At 33.8% G+C, this 21,619-nt stretch overlaps 1 protein-coding gene across 1 annotated transcript in view; it reads right to left on the bottom strand.

Moving 5' to 3' along the window:
• The window catches only part of pip (heparan sulfate 2-O-sulfotransferase pipe), a 220,648-nt gene that overhangs the window by 20,524 nt on the left and 178,505 nt on the right, over positions 1 to 21,619 (bottom strand). The window contains exons 4-6 of the mRNA XM_085959907.1: positions 12,994 to 13,132; positions 3,659 to 3,797; positions 2,395 to 2,551 (exon numbers count right to left, since the gene is read on the bottom strand). Coding sequence (XP_085816033.1) covers positions 2,395 to 2,551; positions 3,659 to 3,797; positions 12,994 to 13,132 — 435 coding nt within the window. The remainder of the gene's footprint in view (positions 1 to 2,394; positions 2,552 to 3,658; positions 3,798 to 12,993; positions 13,133 to 21,619) is intronic.

Raw genomic sequence — 21,619 nt, 5'->3', positions numbered from 1 at the left:
GAGTAGTACGTGAATAAATAAAATCAGAAATAAGCGGTTTAAAGTGATCATTTTGGAATTGCATAACAATTTTCGGATTGCTTTCCGGTGCAGTTATTGCCTTGCATGTTGCATGTATTTCCTATAATAATTTAATCCGTTATTTTCAATCCGAGAGATTCCATCGAAATCGATCGATAAATTATGCCATAAAACAGTGTATTGTGATATGCAATCCATGAAGTGTTTACGAAAAAATAACGTGAATAAATTACCACACATAATGTATTTTTTGACTGATAATCAAATTGATAATATTATAATATTCAGTTTTAATATTAAGATTATCCCAGTGACCCTGTTAGGTTGATAATATTAATAAATAATTACAAGATAAAAATAACTTTTTATATCCTACAACGTTTTTAACTTTTCTGTTGAATCATATAAACTTGACTTGACTAGCTTAAACGATCAAAAAAAATTGTACTTGATAGAAGTAATACTGAAATGTCATTTTGACATGTTATGCCGGGTCCACACTGGCAACATGTCGCCGGCAACGTCGTTAAGTTTTACGATAAGTATGATAATTATCGTAAAATTTCTTAAGCAATTATGATAATTATCGTAAAATTTAACGAGGTTGCCGGCGACATGTTGCCAATGTGGACCCGGCATTATATTGATTTCCATAGTAACGCACGTAGGTATATATTAATAATTTAATTGCTAGGACCCCAGACCTCTAGCAACCAATAATGGTGTCGAAATAACTTTTCATACAAAACAGAATTAACTGAAAATGAATTCAATTCTACTTAAAGATGGCTAAAAGTATTAAAAAAAATGCATTGGCATCGTGTTCTGATATATTCTAAAAGTTTCAAATGTCTAGTTAGTCGGTATTGGCTAGTGGATTCTTCTACAGGTGCATATTCGCGCCTTTTTATCTCGTAGAATTTTGGGTTTCACGAATAAAAGTCATATAATATAATATTTATATTGAAGATACATCATTTGAAAACACCTCAGATATATTAAACCTACTGGAAAAATCATTTTGAAAATATACCATACCCGACGTGACTTGAACCTGTGTTCAATGGATTCGCGCCAATTTGCTTTATACTGTCAATATAAAGAATGTTACATTCTCAAATATTGTGAATTATTTGTTGAAAAAAAGAAATATTTTAAATTATTACAAACTGCAGGTAAGTTATTACTAAAAATTGGAGTAATCCGGGCGTCGGTTAGTAATAATTAGGACACAATAATAATTGAAACCAAAAAACTCGAAAAAAAAATTCGGTTCGGTACATGTTTAAACACGCGCGTTAACATGATCTTACTCCCCACTTCAGTTATCGTTTGTCAATTTATGGCTACGGCCGTATGTTGTAGCTTAAGGGCCCACATGCCCAACGAAGGTCAAAATGGAGATTTTGTAGTATTTTCAAAGCATTAACCTGAACATTCCTTAAGCGCTGTAGATAATCTATTTATATCATTTTGAAGCCTTATTATCCTTTATATTTATTTTTAACATTTGATGACTGCATAAAGTATTTTTATTACATAAAATAGTATTCTTTTAAACCTCCCTATCTAATGTTTTAGACTTTAGTCATATTTCAGTACATCCATGTGCAGTGGTGTTAAAATTTTTTAGATTTATAATTTTTAAACGCACTTGTAAAACCATTAGTAAAATTTATGTTGACATTATTATAATGAAATATTTACGATAAAAAGCTATATTTATAATCTCCGTGATCCCAAATTTGACAAGAATTAGGCATTTTATTATTTAAAAAGTGGGCACGATTAACACATTTAATCTCCAATCTCCATTTTGACCTACGTGACACACGTGGGCCGTTAAGTAGGTAGCTATTTATATCCGTTTTCAAAATATGTATGTTGAATATAAAGAATATTATATTGTAACACCTTCATTCGTGAAACCCAAAATTCTATGAAATAAAAAAGGCGCGAATACGATCCTGGAGAAGAATCAACTAGCCAATAATAATACTGTTTATATTATTTAAAGAGTTTTTTGCAATGCTTTATTTAATTAGGCCTTTATTAATATTTTTCACGTTTTATTATTTCAAATTCAAACCTTCTACATTTCAGCGTTGGCAAACTTTATACCTTGGCAACCATGTCAGGTATAATTAAATATCGTTGCTGGGGTGGGGGGGGGGGGGGACTCGACTCCGCATCCATATAATTCCAGTATGTAGTTTATTGGTTTAGCAACCTACACCAAACCAAATTACGCCAAAATAAACCAATAACAACGTTATCATATTTCGTTAATATTATTGACGACCAACATTTGTTTTTTTGATAAATGTATAGTTATAAGGTGTTCCGAATCATGTAAGTATATAGAGATCTTACCTTTTTCAACCATGCTGGATCCGGAAGTGGTATATCAGGGAAAGCCTGTTTCCGTTCTACGTAGTACCAGGGCGCACGGACATAGTAATACCAAGATATCACTCTTTCGACAGGATCTCGAACTAAATTCACGTATATGGGTTCTGGTATATTGTATCTGAAAAAATAAGTTTCATTTGAGAACAAGTAAAAAAAAATGTCAGAAATAATTATTAATCCCAACCATATTGGGTGTAATTCATTATCTCGACCCTTTGGGCTCAGACCTGCATCGAAACTGTACTACAGGGCTCGAAATGGACAGAAGTGCACCAGATCACCGTTCCGGTTTAAAATTATCGCTCCATCTCGTGGAAAAAATAATTTGCCTGTCTGAGCAAGATAATATTATGCCATTTAACAAAAAAAAAATATATATTTTTCAAATTTAAATTATCGAGCTCTCCGGTTCGTAAATTTTGCATTTGAGCGCTGCCTGTACATCTTTCTGGGATTCAACCCCGCAACCCGTCATTCGGATGACCAATATGATAACTTTTGGCCATTTCACACATAAACTATTTATGCATAAATATATTGACCACGATGTCCGAGCGGCTACGTATAAGGCTTATAATGTCATGGGCTCTGGGTTCGAATACCGGGTCTGGCAAAAAATCATGTTTTTTTTTCTTTTATTTTGTTAATTAATTAATTAATTAAGGCGCATTAATCAAGAAATCAAAACATATATTTGAATTAATATATCGTTACTGTTCTGGCAGAAGACACTAATTCGAAAAAATGACATATTGAGTTAGTTATACCAAAATTTTCCTTATTTCAAACTTCACCGTCTGGAAACCTTCTTAATAAATAAACAGTCTTTATTTTAATGTCATCCTTTTTACGATTACTTAATAAACTCACATGATAGACCATTTCAAACATTTTAACAACTTCAAAGTCAAATTACTCAAAACTAGTATTATCCAGTTAGTGTGTTCTGCCCCCAGAACAGATAATGAGTTCCCTGGTTCTGCCAGAACAGAGACGATACATAAGTATACTTTAAAATTAAAATATCTTTTTATTTAGATGGATTTAAAATGATAAGATAAATGCATTGTGAATGCAAATAGGTTCTTAAATGTAAAAAAAAGACTGATTATTGTTATATATCATAATATATTGTATATTCACTTATATTATTCCAATCAACAAACAATTAATATGAAATTTTAAAATCCTAAAAAAAATAGCAGATCTGAAAGTAAATACTCACTGTGAGAAGTTGGTGAAGCAGACATGCTTGACGTAGACCGATGGTGGTTCATAACCAGCCACCATGGAAGCCAGCTGCACCTGGTCCTGTGGCGCCAGCCTGATTGTCTCCACCCGCTGGACGTGATCTCGGTGGAAACCTGATTCAGTAACACCATTTCATCAATATACGTTGATAAATTTAATGTACACATGCTTCGTTTATCTCCATCTTTACTCTTGTTACCATGAGACAGGGGCGCATTGTGGTGTAATGTGGACCACTGATTATGTACACAGACTAAATAATACAGTGGTGGCCAAATGTCATAATGTGAAAATCTTTTAATCGAACTATTTTTATTCAATGAACAATACACAATATTTAGAAATGTAGAATTCTTTTTTGAATGTTCATAATTTGTAACACCCTAGAAATATACCTATTAAGAAAAATACTTTGATTAAATTACAGTAGACGATTACTTTATATTAACACCTTGTACGCAGATATATTATGAAATTTCGTCATGATTAGTAACTAAACCGGTTACTAAATTGGTAAAGTGCATTGTCTGAAATGGGTTTAAGGTAAAAGTGTAAGTTCAAACGTCTTTTTGAGACGATCCAAATTATATACATAAATAAAATTAAATTGGTCTCAAGTTATCCGAGTATTATTGCTTTCGCATTAATCTTGTTGGACCTTCTGAGATCTTCAGGCTTATGGCTTGTATATTATGGTACAATACTAAATACTATTCATTACTACAACTAAATAACTCTGTTTTGGTCATTGCTGGGAGAATGAAATTTAAACTTTACTTGATTCAGATAAATCTAGACTATAATTATTATTTAAAATAAAAATGGAAAATTGCGATTGTCTAATTGGGAACAATTAAATAATGTTCAAATGCATTTATAGTTTTAAATTTCTCTAATGTTTTCAAACACGAAATTAATACAGTTCCCATTAAAATCTGACTTAGCTAGTTTTATTATTTTGTAGAGAGGAAATGTAGAATCATATCTTAAAAAAATAGTGAAATTCAAGTTGTCTAGTTGTAATATTGAGGGGGCGAACTGATATTGTTTAAGTATAAAAAAAAATATGTGCACTAAATTGATAACACTATGTTGTTTTTTTACATAATTATATAAACTATGCACATTTACAGAGATAATACATAATAGTAAACATGCAATGAAGTTTATGAAGTAGACAAAGTGGCAATACACACAAGATACATGACGGTGAATCATTAAATACGCTAGAACTTAAATAGCTTGTCGCATTTCTTCGCATCGACTGAAACACACCATATATTTAATAACTCGCTGTTATTTTATTTTGTTGCACTAAATAACTCCGCTTCAAGCGGAAATATCCGAGCCATTTGTATCACTGAATGGCCTAAGGCAAGGTGACGCTATGGCATGCCTTCTTTTCAATATTGCGCTAGAAAAGGTGATACGGGATGCAAAAATTGATGCCCGTGGCAGCGGCACGATATTTACTAAGCCTGTGCAGCTGCTGGCGTATGCCGATGATATCGACATCATTGCCATATCAGAATTGGCGCTAAAAAAGGCATTCACAGCACTTGAAGCCTCTGCCAAAAGAATGGGTTTACAAATAAACGAGGCAAAAACTAAATACATGCCTGTCTATGTCACACCACGAGAAGTCGCACCAAAGTTAGATATTGGTGCATACAAGTTTGATACGGTCGACAGTTTCATATACCTTGGATCTCTTGTAACTCGACATAATGATATTACAGAAGAAATCAAAAAGAGAATCATGTCTGCGAATAAATGCTACTTTGGTCTGTTAAGACATTTTAAGTCCCGCTTACTATCTCGTCAAACTAAAAGCACTCTTTACAAGACACTTGTAAAGCCAGTGCTCACCTACGCATCGGAAACCTGGACATTAACTCTGCGAAATGAACGAGCCCTGAACATCTTTGAAAGAAAAATTCTCCGCCGTATATATGGACCAATCAGGGATGGCACCAATTGGAGAAGAAGATATAATGCTGAGCTCTACGGACTGTACGAAGATTGCAGCGCAGTTCAATCAATTAAGATTGGGAGACTGCGATAGCTAGGTCATGTGCACCGTATGAATGACAATGAACCGGCAAAGAGAGTGATGTCCAGCAATCCAATAGGACGTAGAAGAAGAGGGAGGCCAAAGATTCGCTGGTTAGATGGAGCTGCCAGTGACTGCCGTATTCTGGGGGTACCAAATTGGAAAGCGGCCACACTGGATAGGGACAGGTGGAGGGAGCTGTTGGAAGAGGCCAGGACCCACACCGGGTTATCGCGCCCCTGATGATGATGAAAAAATTAATGTGTATTTGAGATATTTTCTGTAATGACTGTTCATTTATTAACTTACTATCATTGTTATGGTTTTATTATAATTTTATTATAACTAAATAGTACTAATCAAAAAACCCACACCACACGAAATGGATTGTGCGCAGAAACCATTCATTTTTGTCAACAAACAAGAGATGGGGATTATTGTCTATGATCGCTTGTCTCGTTTGGGCCTCTCTCACCCTCCATCAGTCTATCTTATTATCCACCCAAACTATCGAACCTTTTTTACAATGCGATACATTTTCTGTATTTTTTTGCTGCAACGTTATTTTAATACGAACGAGAGAAAAGAGGTGAATTTAAGGACGCGGAATTCATTCACTTGGAATAAAATTATTATGAGCATGATGTCTAAAGCTTGAATTAATATAATTCAGCTTACATTTTTTTTTTTTTTTTAATAAATTCGAGTCTTATTTTTATTCGTTTCCGGAAACTTGTACGTATGCAGTTCGCCGTATCACACCGTGTAATATGTCAGAAATATATGGCCATATAGTAAACACCGTCCAACCTCTTTGGGTCTTATAGTACTGACACAAAATTCATGTCTAAATAAAGCACGGTTCTTGTCGGTTTACACTTTACAGGAAGCCAGCAGCAAACAAATTTTGAAAATAGTCGATATACTGGATTATTTGTTAGGTTAGGTTTTCATTCTTGAATTCATGAATTTTGCCAAAATCAGCTATGAAAATTGAATTAATTTTCATATTGAATCTAATAAAATTGGAAGCCGTATGGTATACGGTCATATATTATCTTTCGGATAAGATAGCTCATGGCGAACTGTGTCACGGTGAAATTTTGTACGTAAAATTTACATGTAACCATTTTTATTTGGCATTCTCACGCAAGTGGGCTGCGCTCACCTAGTGACGCCCCTGCAATGAGCAAAATCATTACGTCTTTTCATCGTCTGCTATTTGCGTTACAGATCCGTTGAGAGGCACAAAGCATTTACTACTTAAATGATGATAATTATAGGGAACGCAGTTAAGTATATGATGTCACCGATAATGGGCGCTTAACACCTCTGAGGGACATGTCGCTATGAAACTGGGTGGGCAGGCCGATTTATGGCCGCATTTAACGAATGTATGGAAGTCTCGGTTGACTTGCTGATTAGTGATTATTATTTATTACACAGATATATTAATTAATGGCTGCTAACGTCTATAAGAATACTCTTGCTCTTGATATCGTGGTTTAATTCTTTCGTCATTAAGTTTAGCTGGAAGATAATCTGAGAAATCTCAAAGTCAGTAAAAACACTTCAAGTATAACGTATAAAATTAAAGAGCCGTCAATAAAGTATAAAATCAAATCAAATTTTCAAATCAAATCAAATTTATTTATTTTACATATAATGAACATAACAAATTATAATTTCAAAGCGTTCACGACATTACATAAAAGTGTTAATAATTTTTAAAAATAAAAACACAGAGAATTGTGAGTTAATAATACAATAAGAAAAAAAATAAGAAAAGAAATAAAATAAATAACAAAATAAAAGTGGAAGCACACAGAGTGAACTTTGATAGACCCTATCTTAAAAACTTAAAAAACAACGTCCACCTAAATTCACCCTCACGTAAGTGGAATATATCAATATGCGAAGCGATTTCATTAAACATGGTTATTCACTCCCAATTGGCGTTACTAATGGCAGGTTAGTTCTGCACCGTGGGAGAACAAACAACGGATGCCCTCGATTCCTACGGTAATTAGAGACACACAAGCCAACACCACCAATAATGGCAGAGTTCACATTTACGCCGCGTATAAGTCTGAAAAAATATGTAGCTAAATAAAGATCCCTTCTAAATTTTAAGCTACAGTATGTAAGCATCCCTCTGAGAAAAAAATTGTCGGATAGAGCCACGGATAATATCCATACAGCCGAAAGTAAAGGAGTCTTAAAAATTTCTTTTGGACTCTCTCCACCATAAGGCCGTACTTCAACTGATGCGGGGCCCAAACGATAGACCCACTCTCAAGTCTGCTTCCGTACATACCGTATTGATACTTTTTGACAATGTTGTAATATTTTGACACTTTTTCTCTAGTTGCAATATTTAAATGCTGATTGTCAATAATAATTGTCATGCATTAAAATGTTTTCAATAGTTTCATTATTTTCAGTGTATTCTTTCCAACATTATATAGTATATAATAATATAAGAGGAATTTTTAAAAGTCCACGATTTTAGATTTTATAAAAAAAACTTATATTGTATCAGAACTACCAGAATCTTGTTATATTATTACGGGATGGAGTGCTTTCGGACGTCTGAATAGTATCTTCAAGAGTGACCTACCATTATGTCTTAAGCGTAAGGTGTTCAACCAATGTGTGCTACCCATGCTCACGTATGGCTGTGAGACGTGGACCCTCAACACGAGAGGTGTCCAAAAGCTAAGAGTCGCACAGCGAGGCATGGAGAGGTGTATGTTGGGCATCACGCGAAAGGACCGTTTGAGAAACGAATTGGTTAGGAAGCAAACTTGAGTACGCGATGTAATAGACGTTGCCAAACAGCTGAAATGGAGATGAGCGGGGCACATTGCTCGCCGAAAGGACGGCCGCTGGACAAATGCCGTCATCCAGTGGTACCCAAGGAGCAAGAAACGGCCACAGGGTCGCCCTAAAAGCCGCTGGATTGACGAACTGGTAAAGTTCGGCGGAAATACGTGGCAGCGAAAGACACAGGACCGAGAGAGTTGGTAGAAGCTTGGGGAGGCCTTCATCCAGCAGTGGATTGATCCCGGCTGATAATGATTACAATGTTCATCTTTTTATAGGGTCAACTTTAACGAATTATTTTTCTTGCATAATAATGTGGAACCTAAGTAGTGCCTAACTCTAACATATAATATACGTATTATAATCTCTATATATATAAAAATCTCGTGTCACGATGTTTGTGGTCGAACTCCTCCGAAATGGCTCGACCGATTTTTATGAATTTTTTTATGTATATTTGTTAGGTATGAGAATAGGTCAACAAATATATTTCATACCGCTAGGTGATTAGGGTATCTCTATCCAGAAAAATTTTCTTTTATTTTTTTGACAATTTTTTTTTTGTATTTTTTTTATTATTTGGCATAAAAAACACCTATAACCTCAAATTTTCACTTTCCTTATCCTCCCTTCCCCATCCTCCCATTTTTTAATCGCGATTTTATTATTTTTGTATGAACAAATTTAACCGTCGTTCGTATTTCAAACAGAACGAAATTATTTATGTGGTTGAATGACAGATGGCACTACGTCCGAGAAGAATTCAAGAGAAGCGTCGCGTCATTTTGACATTTCATTCGGAAAATCACAACGCAGTGCGTGCAAAATTTTGTACGATTTATTTTAATTTATCTATTTTTATGTGCGTGTATTACAGTGCACAATGCCAGCAAGACGCAGGGGGGGCCATTTGGGCCGTCGAACGAATAAAGCAACAAACATGCAAAATAGTAGAGTAGAAAGAACAGACGAACAAATCCAACAAGATAACAAAAACGTGTGTGTATGCATGTTGCAATTGCGTGCATCTCAATCACAAGAGGCACGAGCTGAACGAAATCAACAACGACAATTGGAACGGAGCCAAGCGCGCCGGTTCGTAGTTAACACACGCAGAGCAAATGACCGACAACGCCAACAAGTACATCGAACATTTACATCCGCTTCGTTCCTTCGTCTCGCATTCGAGTACGAGCCAGATATTGAATATTCCGCTCATCCGAAAGTGCTGATTGGTGCTATGCACAAAGAATGTCCCCATTATCATGCGGTCAAATTCAAACATGAGTCAGCCGGGATGTGTTGCGCATCAGGAAAAGTGCAACTACCAGAAATTGAGATACCACCAGAACCATTGAACAGCTTGCTCATTGGCACGGTTCCAGATTCAAACCTGTTCCTGAAGTCCATTCGCACATTCAATTCATGCTTTCAAATGACTTCGTCCGGAGCAACAGAAATAGTTCACAATACTGCGGCAAATGGTCAACAATTCCATTCTACGTTCAAAATCAAAGGTCAAGTATACCACAAAGTAGGCTCATTGCTGCTAATGCCAAACGAACCACATACATTTTTACAAATCTACTTCCTGGGCGCGGCGGTGAGGACATCAATCATGCGGATGCACGTTGCGGCTACAATAGCCTCAATTCGCCTAATGCCAGGAGCATCGTCGGCGAACTGGACGCCCTGTTGAATGAGCACAATGAATTATTGAAATTCTTCAAAGCACACATGCACGAATTGCAAAGTGACAATCACGCTATTGTCATCAATCCTGATAAAACACCAGCTGGAGAGCACGTACGTCGATTCAATGCGACTGTTGTTGACGACATTGCTGAAATCATGGTTGGCGACCGCACATCGACGCGAGAAATCGTGATTCGAAGAAGAAACAATAATCTGGAGTTCATCGCTGACACACACCGTTCATACGACGCTCTCCAATATCCGCTAATTTTCTGGAAGGGACAAGACGGATATTGCATAAACATTAAACAACGAGATCCTGTCACAGGTAATTCATTCATTATGAGCATCGTTACTCATTTCGAATTGAGAAAATGAATTGTTGATGTTTTTTTGTTTTTATCGGCGGTCATCGTCTACAGTGCTCTATTCCTCTTTCTGCCATAGATCCCATGCCCACACACTTACGATACATTCGTTACTTTTTATTTAACAACCAAAATATTCACTAGAAATAATTTATATGGCAGAACAACGTTTGCCTGGTCAGCTAGTAATATAATATAATATGTGACTACACTAGTATAATATTGGAAATGAAAGAGCGTTATTGCTAACGCATTCAAGGTTAATCTGTGTGTGTAACATCATTCTTGTATTATTAAAAATTACTGACGCATGTAATATGAAAAAGTCGAAGATGATTATACGATAAATAATGTGAAAATGCATACAATATGTAAGGAATTAAATAACCGCTGCAAATAAATCGTACTTCCCATTGCTGCCCATATTCAAATCCAGAAATGTCCACAGCAAAACTAAGACCCGGCTCTATAAAACCGTCATACGCACAGTCGTTCTATACGGGTGCGAGTCATGGACGCTAAATGTGAAAGCAGCTGAAATGGTGGACTGCTTTGAGAGAAAGATTTTGAGGCGGATATACGGACCCATGAATGATGGTGGAGAGTGGAAAATTAGGTACAACATGGAACTATACCCCTTATACCAAGATTCAAAACTCTCCACCTTCATAAAACTCCAGAGGCTAAACTGGGCAGGCCATGTCCAGCGCATGCCTGAGTCACGGATACCGAAGAGGATCCTCGAAGGAAACCCAGGGGGGAAAAAGCTATCATTACAAAAGATGCCAACCAGCTGCTAATAATCAGGAACTGGAAAAAACGTGCGGAGGACCGTTCCGGCTGGAGGACAGCGGAGGAGGAGAATTAAATGCTAATTTTCGTAATTGTTTACAATGATAGGCATATAAAGTAAAGATGTCAAAATATCAGAATTTAGTACGTTCTTGGGGTTTAAGATTCCGAGATTGCACATTATCCTATTTGCTATGGTAACAATATTTGGGGGTTCTTCATCATCCGCCATGATCCACATCCGCTATGCGAGCATGACGAACGTAATGCGCCCTTCAATGTTACACTGATAGTGTTTCATGAACAACCTTCCAATAAATTGGTTGGTATAGTCTAAATTTTCTCACTACGTTTCCCAAACTTTCACTTCGTAAATCCCAACATTTTAATGGAACATCTTGTTTATTTTGTAGGGTACGTAGGGAAACAATTAATTCATAATCAATAAAATATACGAAAAATTAGTAAAAACAATAATTATTTATTTAGTAAGTAATTATTTTCATAACACATCCTACAAATATATTTTAGACTTCAATGATTTTGGGTCCTTAAATTGCAAATCTTCTTAAGGCACAATATATCTGGTGTGGCGTCGAACCTGCTTCTGGACTTTGACTTCGCTGCAGCACAATAACTCAATAACAAAATCCAGACCTGCATAAATATGACATAGTAAACGGAAGTAAAAAGTAAAACAATTATACTTTCCTGTCTTTTACCAAAAATCCAAGGGTATGTTTTTGAATAATATTTAAATTATAGAATTTAGACAGCTGTATGTTGAATATTTAAAACGTATTTTCAATGTGATTTGCTTAGTAGCGAAAAGATAGTCCTTCTACTCACTCGCTTGTCAATATAAAGTTAAACATGTTTGAATTTGTTGCTGCCGTTGCAGCATATAAAATCATTTCAAGTATTCGTAGAACACCTATTAATTCACCAACTATTCACGTGGCGGAATGGGACAAATGGGATAACTGGACGCCAGGACAATTGGATGCCGCACTGTCGTAGACACGTATACAGAACGTAGACGAGGAATTTTAATCAGTTTTTATCTACTACTTAGTAGTTTTAATTCATTTTACTATTAACATAATGGTTTTTTTATTGCGGATTGAGAATTACCAGGCCTATGGATTTATATAAAATAAAAAACTCTTTTTTCGTCGGAACTTAAACATATCCACGATTAAGTCATTATTTACGTGTGCATATTTAAATTCTTACCAACTATTGAATCATAATATAATAATTTAAATATACATAATAATATTAAATATTTTTTTTAAAACTACCTATAAGTAGCTAAGGTATATTTAATTTCAAATTGCGTGGCGTCCAATTGTCCCGGCGCCAAATCGTCATAGACCCACACGCGGAACATAGTTTGAGAAACCCTGCTCTAGAGTGTGCATAATTATTATTCTGATTTAATCTGGTAAGGTCGTAAGACGCTGAAAACTTTGGAAAGCTGAGATTTTTTCCCTTGTAAAAACAATAACTGGTTCGATTGAGAGTCAACAGTACAGTACTGTTAATTTAGGGATAAGTACGATAAGTACGAACCGAATCTATTCCTCATGGACAGTCTTCGCAGCAGCTCCATGAAGGTTTGACTTCCAACCTTTGGCACTCTGTTGAAGAAGACGACGTCCAGTCCAGCCTGCCGCGTATTATTCAGTTTACTCGCTGATAGATACTCCATCTGAAAATAAAAAGAAACAGAATTATCTAATAATGCTTGATACAATCGGCCATAGCGCCAAGGTGGTATACAATATTATCTTACAAAATAAAATAAATTGCTCCCGATTTATTTAAAATTTGCGTAAAGTTATGCGATCGAAACAATGGGCAGAAAATTATGTTCACCATTGTTACAGCAGAAATTGCATTTCACCAATTTCAGTTACTAACCTATCATTTTGCAAAATATTATCCATTTTTTAGCAATCTCATTGTCATGCCTAAATCGTTTTATTTAACGTAGGCGCAAGAATATTGCAGAGTTTTCGAAAACGAAATCATTATTTCTTAGTGATGTTTTATTATTTTAGTGAAATGTAATAAATTTTAGAGTTGTATCATTAACAACATCCGCGGTTTTACGATGGATTCTGGTGTGAAAATACGTAGTTATAAAAATATTGTGAAGTACCTATCTACCTAGTTATTTTTTAGACGTGTCGAAAGGATGATCGAAAGTAGGGATTCCAATCCCGGGATCCCGAGCTATTTTCGATACCTATGGATCCCGGGATTGATAAACATAATCCCAAAAGTTTCGGGATTGATTTTTTTTATCAATTTTTATGGAAAATAAAATAAAAACGAAAATATAACAGAAAAATACTTTTAATAAAAAATATCTACATTATAAATAAACAGATTTTGAATGAAGTTTGATTTATACCCATGTGTAAGTTGCCGATTCATTTTATTTTTTCACATAAATTAATAAAAATGAGAAAGATTGGAAAGAACAATGCTTAGCACTATTAACAAAGTAATTCCACCATGATCTCATACGTTTTACGGCAGTTTCATATTTGGCTGACTAATTAGATTTATGAAGCGGAAAGGCCATAAGTACACCATGATTTGCTTTACTATTTTAAATCTCGCTAACCCATTAATTAAGTCTTTATTATCAGAAACAGCAATCTCATATTAAATTCACATTATTATTTATATTACAATATTATTTACTCCATTAAACTTATGTATTTCCAAGGTTGAACATATAAAAATCTCATAATAAAGCCAGAATATTATACCAAATTTACATAAAAATCAACATGTTGGCCTTATGTACCTACCTTATATATTATGATTGTGAAAATGATGACTAAATTTCTTACCTGCATTTATTTTGAACTCTATTTTAATAGTTGCTCAATCCGAAATTATTTTTCGATCTTTGTTTTGTTAAAGAACGTTAATAATTACGAGATATTTTTTTGAAATGCTACTTCCAGACACTTTTTGAGTTTTGAGAAAATCTAGCATTTTTTCTGCCATCTGGCTTATTTTCTTACCCTATCTGGCATATTTTTGTGAATGACAGTTGGCAACACTGTTTACATTGACTTGTTAATTACGATACTTTATATAATTGATTGCATTGTTTGATTGAGTGATTAAACACAGCGCAACGTGTCACACAATAGTGCATGATGGGCATAACGAGGAAAGACCACAATAGTAATTATAAGGATGCAGACATGTTTTCCGGTGTGTCCAATCTAGACAGTGTGAACAATATAATAATACTTAGGTATATTGTTCTGTGTTTGCATATATAATTGGTACTTAACTCATTCGCTGCTGACTAGATAATGATTTATTTTTTAATTACCACCTTTAAAATGCACGTTAATTACATCGATCGGCCGCCTGGTCATTACGCGCCAGGTGTGTCTTCAGCGTCCAAAGTATTAAAATAAGATTGCTTGGTCAAAAACAAGTAAGTAAACGAAATTAAAAATTGTAAGTATGTACATATTATTGATTTTTGATTAAAATCACAACTTATATGACAGCTGTCAAATTTGCTTCACCCTTTCTCCGCTAGTGGCGCTTCAGCACAACATGTTACTGGGCGAGCGCGCATAATCTTTTATGCAACTTGCATGCGCACACTATATAATAACGGTTATTTAGTGTTTACTGATTAGTGAAATTCTATGCATATCGGCCCTACTTAATAAAGCACATTGATTTGTTAGTTCAGTTTTAGTTTTGTCATTTTTAAATTATTGCGAGGTAACTATGTATCACACACAAAGAGCGGACATTGAATACGGCCAAAGAATACATATTAATAATATTTTATTAATTAAAACTAATTATTTAAAATAAGTTACTGTAATTAATAAGCATTCTTCCGGATCCTCTCCAATTTTCGAAGGTTGGAAACTTCATGGTCCCTGGATAATGAATGTAATATGGCTACAATTCCTTTATGCTTAAAGCGATTCTTAATCATTGACAAAACAATAATCGATACAAGGGAAAACAATAAGAAAGAATGTGTCAATTATTCTTTCCAAGAAAACATTGTCATTGTACGAGTATATTTGTCATAGATGTTCGCATATTTTTCATTATAAATCCCAAATTTAAGGTTCTGATCAATTTTTACAACGTTTCATACTATAAAAAACAAATCTCTTAGAATGATCACAGATGCCACGTGGTTCGTTCGCAATATCAATCCTCATAGCGATTTGAACGTGGAAACCATTTACGACCAATGATTTGAGTTGCCCCATCTCTACCTGCCATGTATATGCAGCCGCGGTTTGTACACGGCTGCCTTCCATGATGCTATACACATGTCAGAATGAAAAGATTTTAGTGCCACACTACCTTGTTCCAAAGCAATGCTGCACGATGCTGCTGCGATGTCTAAAAATTCTAGAGAGAAAAAGACAGCAGATTTCCCAAACCAGTCGATCAAAGATCTTAACAATAATTACAATCCAGCCATTTCCCACTGAATTTTCGAGACCACGAGCATTATTGCTCCTTAGCCCTACTTAGTCTATATTTTTTTACCCTACAGATAATAGATGTCATTCAGTTTCTATAGATGTAAAAAATAATATTTTGCAATGCTAATACAGTAAATTTGAAGGAGAAACTATTGTATTACCCCTATTTTACAACGTTTTTATTAGCTCATATTCTTACTTGTCCTGTAGTGGTTTGTCCGGTAATAATCTTGCAATCGATTGTTAACTAACTTTCCAACTAGCTAGACATTTGAAACTTTTAGAATATATCAGAACACGATGCCAATGCATTCTTTTAATACTTTCAGCCATCTTTAAGCAGAGTTGAATTCATTTTCAGTTAATTCTGTTGTGTATGGAAAGTTATTTCAGAAAAATCCATAAAAAGTAAAAGACTTTTATCGGTTGCTAACGGGGTGGTCCTAGCAACTAAATTATTAATATATACGTGCGTTACTATGGAAATCAAAATGAAATGTCAAAATGATATTTCAGTATTCTATATTTGTTTGTTTTTTATTTACGTCATCAAGTACAAGTTTGAGCATATTGAGCATAATAATTCAACAGAAAATTTAAAAACGTTGCATATAAAAATATCTTTTTATCTTGTAATTATTTTCCTGTTATTTTTTCCCTCAGACCCATGACGAAGAACCATGAGCTTTTCGTTGATAGGTATACAAACACAAGTAATAACAACGATAAAAGGCCGTTTGACCTCGGTACGTTATAATTTACACCTATTTATAATAGAATAAACTGAGCCACTAAGACATGTAGTGCCACATAAGTGAAGAAAATAATATTTTTTCATAGACAAAAATGTATTATTATTAATAAAAGTAAACATTAAACATATTATTATTGTTATAAAATTAATAATCTAAACTAGTTTTTGCTGATAAATAAATGGTATTTATCATGATTAATTATTTTATTATTAATCATTGTTATATTTAATCACAATCGCACATTTTTTTTAGAAAACAGCACTCAAACAGTCACGGTTTGATAATTTCTGTGTTTTTACATAAGTATATTTTTATTACTCTTTGTTAAGATTGAATAAATCATCGAGATAACTAATTCACATTGCCAATGACACATTAAATGAACAGCCAATTATACTATAGTAGGTAATACACAGCCAGAGTCTAGTAGAATTCTGCACCCCGTAACTAAATTTCAATAAACACGACATAATTTTGTATGGTCAATGATAAACCTTGTTCCAGGATTATGTATTAAAATAATTACAAGATAAAAAGAACTTTTTATACACGTTTTTAAATTTTCTGTTGAATCATATAAACTTGACTTGACTAGGTTAAACGATCAAAAAAATTTGTATTTGATAGAAATAATACTCAAATGTTATTTTGACGCTCATGTTGATTTCCATAGTAACGCACGTATATATTAATAATTTCCTAGCAACCAATAATAGTGGATTGGATTACGGATTTCTTCCGAAATAACTTTTCATACAAAACAAAATTAACTGAAAATGAATTTAATTCTACTTAAAGATGGCGAAGAGTAAATCAAATAAAAAATGCATTGGCATCGTGTTCTGATATATTCTAAAAGTTTCAAATGTCTAGCTAGTCGGGAAGTTAACTAAAAATCGACTGCAAGATTTGTACCGGACAAATAAGAATACGACCCAATAAAAACGTTGTAAAAATAGTTTATATACCGGTAAAGTACTTTTTTATTGATAAGAATTTTCTGGGTGGTACTAAAATTTATTTGGTTATTACTTAATATTTCAATATTTATTGAACATGCATAACTTGAAAACACCTCAGATATAATATACCTGCTAGTAAAAATCACTTTTAAAAAACTTATATCGCGCCAATATGCATTTACCAATTAATACTTTGGACGCTGAAAACGCACATGCGCGTAATGACCTGGCGGATTATCGATGTAATTAACGTGCATTTTAAAGGTGCTAATTAAAAAATCATTATCTACTCAGCAGCGAATGAGTTAAGCTACGGGCCTCCTATTTAAATACGATAATTTAAACTAGTATCCTTATCTAATTGCGTTATTATTATGTTACATTCTCAAATCTTATGAATTATTCGTTGCATAATATAAGAAATGATTTATTAAAAATTTATATTTATTTTTTGCAGATGCTTATACTCAATACAGTTTAATAATTATATGAACGAATGACTTTTCATAATAATATGTAAACTACGATATTTGATAGATTAATATTAAAAAAATATATATTCATAAATTATTTCAACTGAGTAATGGGAGAATAATGACATAATCTTCATAATTTTTTGAAATACTCAATTTTTATCAAAAATCCACCGACGTAAGTAGTGGGTACTATTTAATATGTAGATACTCTTAAAATGAATCAAAACTGTCCTCAATTTTTAAATACATACGTACGCTCTTGAGTAATTTATTTTAAGAAAATCTTTCGTAACGAGAAGAATCATTTGTTTACTAAGCTATTAGCTACACTTCGAATATTATTCATATTAGTAACAGTGAACATATTATTTTCATAACCAGAGGCTCTAAAATGATTAAAAAATATCCACAAGACAGGTCACTAGCTACTCGAAAAAAGTATTGATATTAAAGTATCACCGACTTTTACTCCGATGCTTTATTATAGGTTAAGTTAGAAACAAAATATCGGTACTAATTGATATTTTTCATTGAGTATTGAATAATAATATTTCTTCTTCGTGTCACGGATTTTCCTGTCCACTGTAGTGGATTCTATAGGTTTTCTAACGAATAATTTACATTCTCTCATTATTTCTGAGGCTTTCTTTGAGTGTGTACATAAAAATAATTACAAGATAAAAATATTTTTTTGTATGCAACGTTTTTAAATTTTCTGTTGAATCATATAAACTTGACTTGACTAGCTTAAACGATCAAAAAAAATTACACTTGATAGAAATAATACAGAAATGTCATTTTGACATTCCTGTATTATCACAGTTCCAACTGTCGCGTGAAGATTCAGAAGTTGCTGAATTTTTTTGATAATAATTATTATGTACGTATTTACACGTGCATTATTTTGTTATGGCCGCGATAATAATATGTACTTTCAGCAGTAAATCCTTGCACATGTAAACGGAATAAGTATTACTCTCTTGCAAGAGATCTGCTCTGTTGATCATGATAATAATAATATGTGTATAATAGAAAGAAAAATCGACAAAGAGAATCAAAAAAGTAAAGTATTCAATGTGTAGTTTTTTTGATCGTACACGATACCGAATATCTATATTTTTCTTATAGTACTCGTAAGTATCTTATCATTCTCTAGTATGCAGTGATGATTATATCTTGGTAAAATACTTTCTAACTAAGGTGAAGTTAAAATATTTACTTAATGGATACATTTATTATTTCAGGTGATTTATTATAATGCATTCTGACAGGAGATTAAGAATTTTAATAATAAAAGAATGACAGCCTCTATCTATCAAGTTTAATGTTTGTACTGCCTACAACGATAATTATAATTAGCTCACTATTAACATGCGTATTGTGTTTATTCAGTGTTCAAACTGTAAAAAACTAAATGAATACTTAGCACCAAACGCGCACACAATAATCCTGACCCACCAGGAACGGAAAAATTCAAATTATATAGAATATACATAATTTGAAAACATTTCATGCATATCCACTAAAAACCACCCGACAGCACTTTGGAACAAGTTATATAATGTTTAAGGCTTTCACGGTTGTTTTTTTATCGTAGTAGATTTTTGGGTTTCCACCGTGTGTCCTTCTTCCTTCTTTACTCGACGTTTCGGGCTCGTTGCAGAGGCCATTATTAAGAGATGATATTGATGACGACTTTAAGATGATGATGATGACTTTGAACAAGTGTGTTTTTCCAATTACGCTACGGGTATCCTACTTAATTACGATAAATTTAACTAGTAGTTCTTACATGACGTGCTTTTCAAAATTGCGTTGATAATTTTGACCATCGATTTTCGTATATTAAAAAATCAAGGTAGGTATCAATTAAATGTCTTAATTACTAACCAACGTCAGGGATCATTGCATATATTTAATTTTTATAACGTACTTCCACTTGGTAATAATTTAATAAACTACTTCTTCTTAGCAAAATATATAGGTGAATGGCATATTGCTTCTTCTTCGGGACTGAATGATTTGGCTGTAGAACAGTTTTCTTAACGGGTTGCCCTTTCTCAGTGACGTCCAGTGGGGGTAGGCAGATTGAGCGTCGCTTGGGGGCGGCAGTTACTCGAAGGGCGGCAAATCGACGAGACTCATTTGGTATATATATAAATAGCTACCTAAACTTAATAATAACGAAAATATCTTTTCATTAAAAATTCAGAGCACTGGTTGGAAACAAATTGTATTAAATTAACATAAAAGTTTTAACAGGACTCTAATTTTTTATCAGGTTCGAGATGTCTAGTTTACTTCCGTTGCTCTTCAGTGTCCTTGGCAACTAGAAATGACACATACACGGATGACAAAAAATACTGTATAAAAAAATGGGGCGACATTTTGGCTCCGTCCAGGGGCGGCATTTTGTCTAGGGACGTCACTGCCCTTTCTCCTCTCGGCATTATACGTGAGACAGTGGAAGACCCGTAGCACTTATTAATAATTGAGACAGTCGTCTGGGGCATCGAATGTTTGCTTTAATACTTTGGTGCAGCATGTGTAAAAGACAAAAGAGCACGGACGACACAACTGGACACTAATGATTCTAAAAATTATGACCATTAGGCCACCCGCATTCGATAACCGACAAGAAGCTCTAAGTAGTCGCACCTGCAAAATTCTCATAATAGATTTTTGGGATTTCATCGCGTGTTCTTCCACCTGCTTTCCTAGATATTTTGGACCCATTGCAGAGTTCATCAACACATTATCTCGTGAGAATAGCTTCTGCAATTAGGCCTCCGTAATACCTGTACAAATGCAATTATTTTGTTCTGATCGAAGTAGTTTTGAAGTCAATAAAGATATATTACCACCATTATGAGAGGTTTTAGTATTTAATACCCATTTTTAAAAAATGTACAAAAGGTATACATGCATACCTATATTTTATTATCGGCCGTTATAATATTAATATTAAATATTCATATCATATTTCATATCCGTGTTAGAGAAACTCTGCATTACACAACTAATTTGTTAAATTCCACAGAGCGATATAATAGATAAGTCGGTAAATAAGAAAATAGTTATCATAAAAAATGTTACGGTATGATTAGCTGTCAAGATAATCTTTGATTTTTACTCATATACACTAAAAGATAATATATAATAAAACTGTCAAAAACAATCACGAACGAATAATAAAGACTGACGTAACTATGCGTATTTCAGAGAAGCTATATTGGTTCAACTAAAATGTAATTATAAATGGCGTTACAACCCAATATGTATACTCTCTCCTATGTCTACTCTTCGTTGAGAGTCTGGAAGTCTTTTGCAATGCAGTTACTTTGACTTTGTGGTATGTATCATACCTTCTATGTACGAGTAACATACCCAGCAATGTCGTTTGGATATCCTAAACTCATAATATACTGTACAATTCATAATAATAATACTATCGACCGAGGCTAGTCTATTGAATTTGAATTCTAACGAATTTAAGTTTTTTA

This window comes from Rhyacophila brunnea, unplaced genomic scaffold (genome assembly GCF_057557595.1).
Source record: "Rhyacophila brunnea isolate RB1 unplaced genomic scaffold, BYU_Rbru_1.0 scaffold_9, whole genome shotgun sequence".
NCBI classification, from domain to species: domain Eukaryota; kingdom Metazoa; phylum Arthropoda; class Insecta; order Trichoptera; family Rhyacophilidae; genus Rhyacophila; species Rhyacophila brunnea.
The sequence above is the reverse complement of the archived record's forward strand: the minus strand, read 5'-3'. Positions and strand labels throughout refer to the sequence as shown.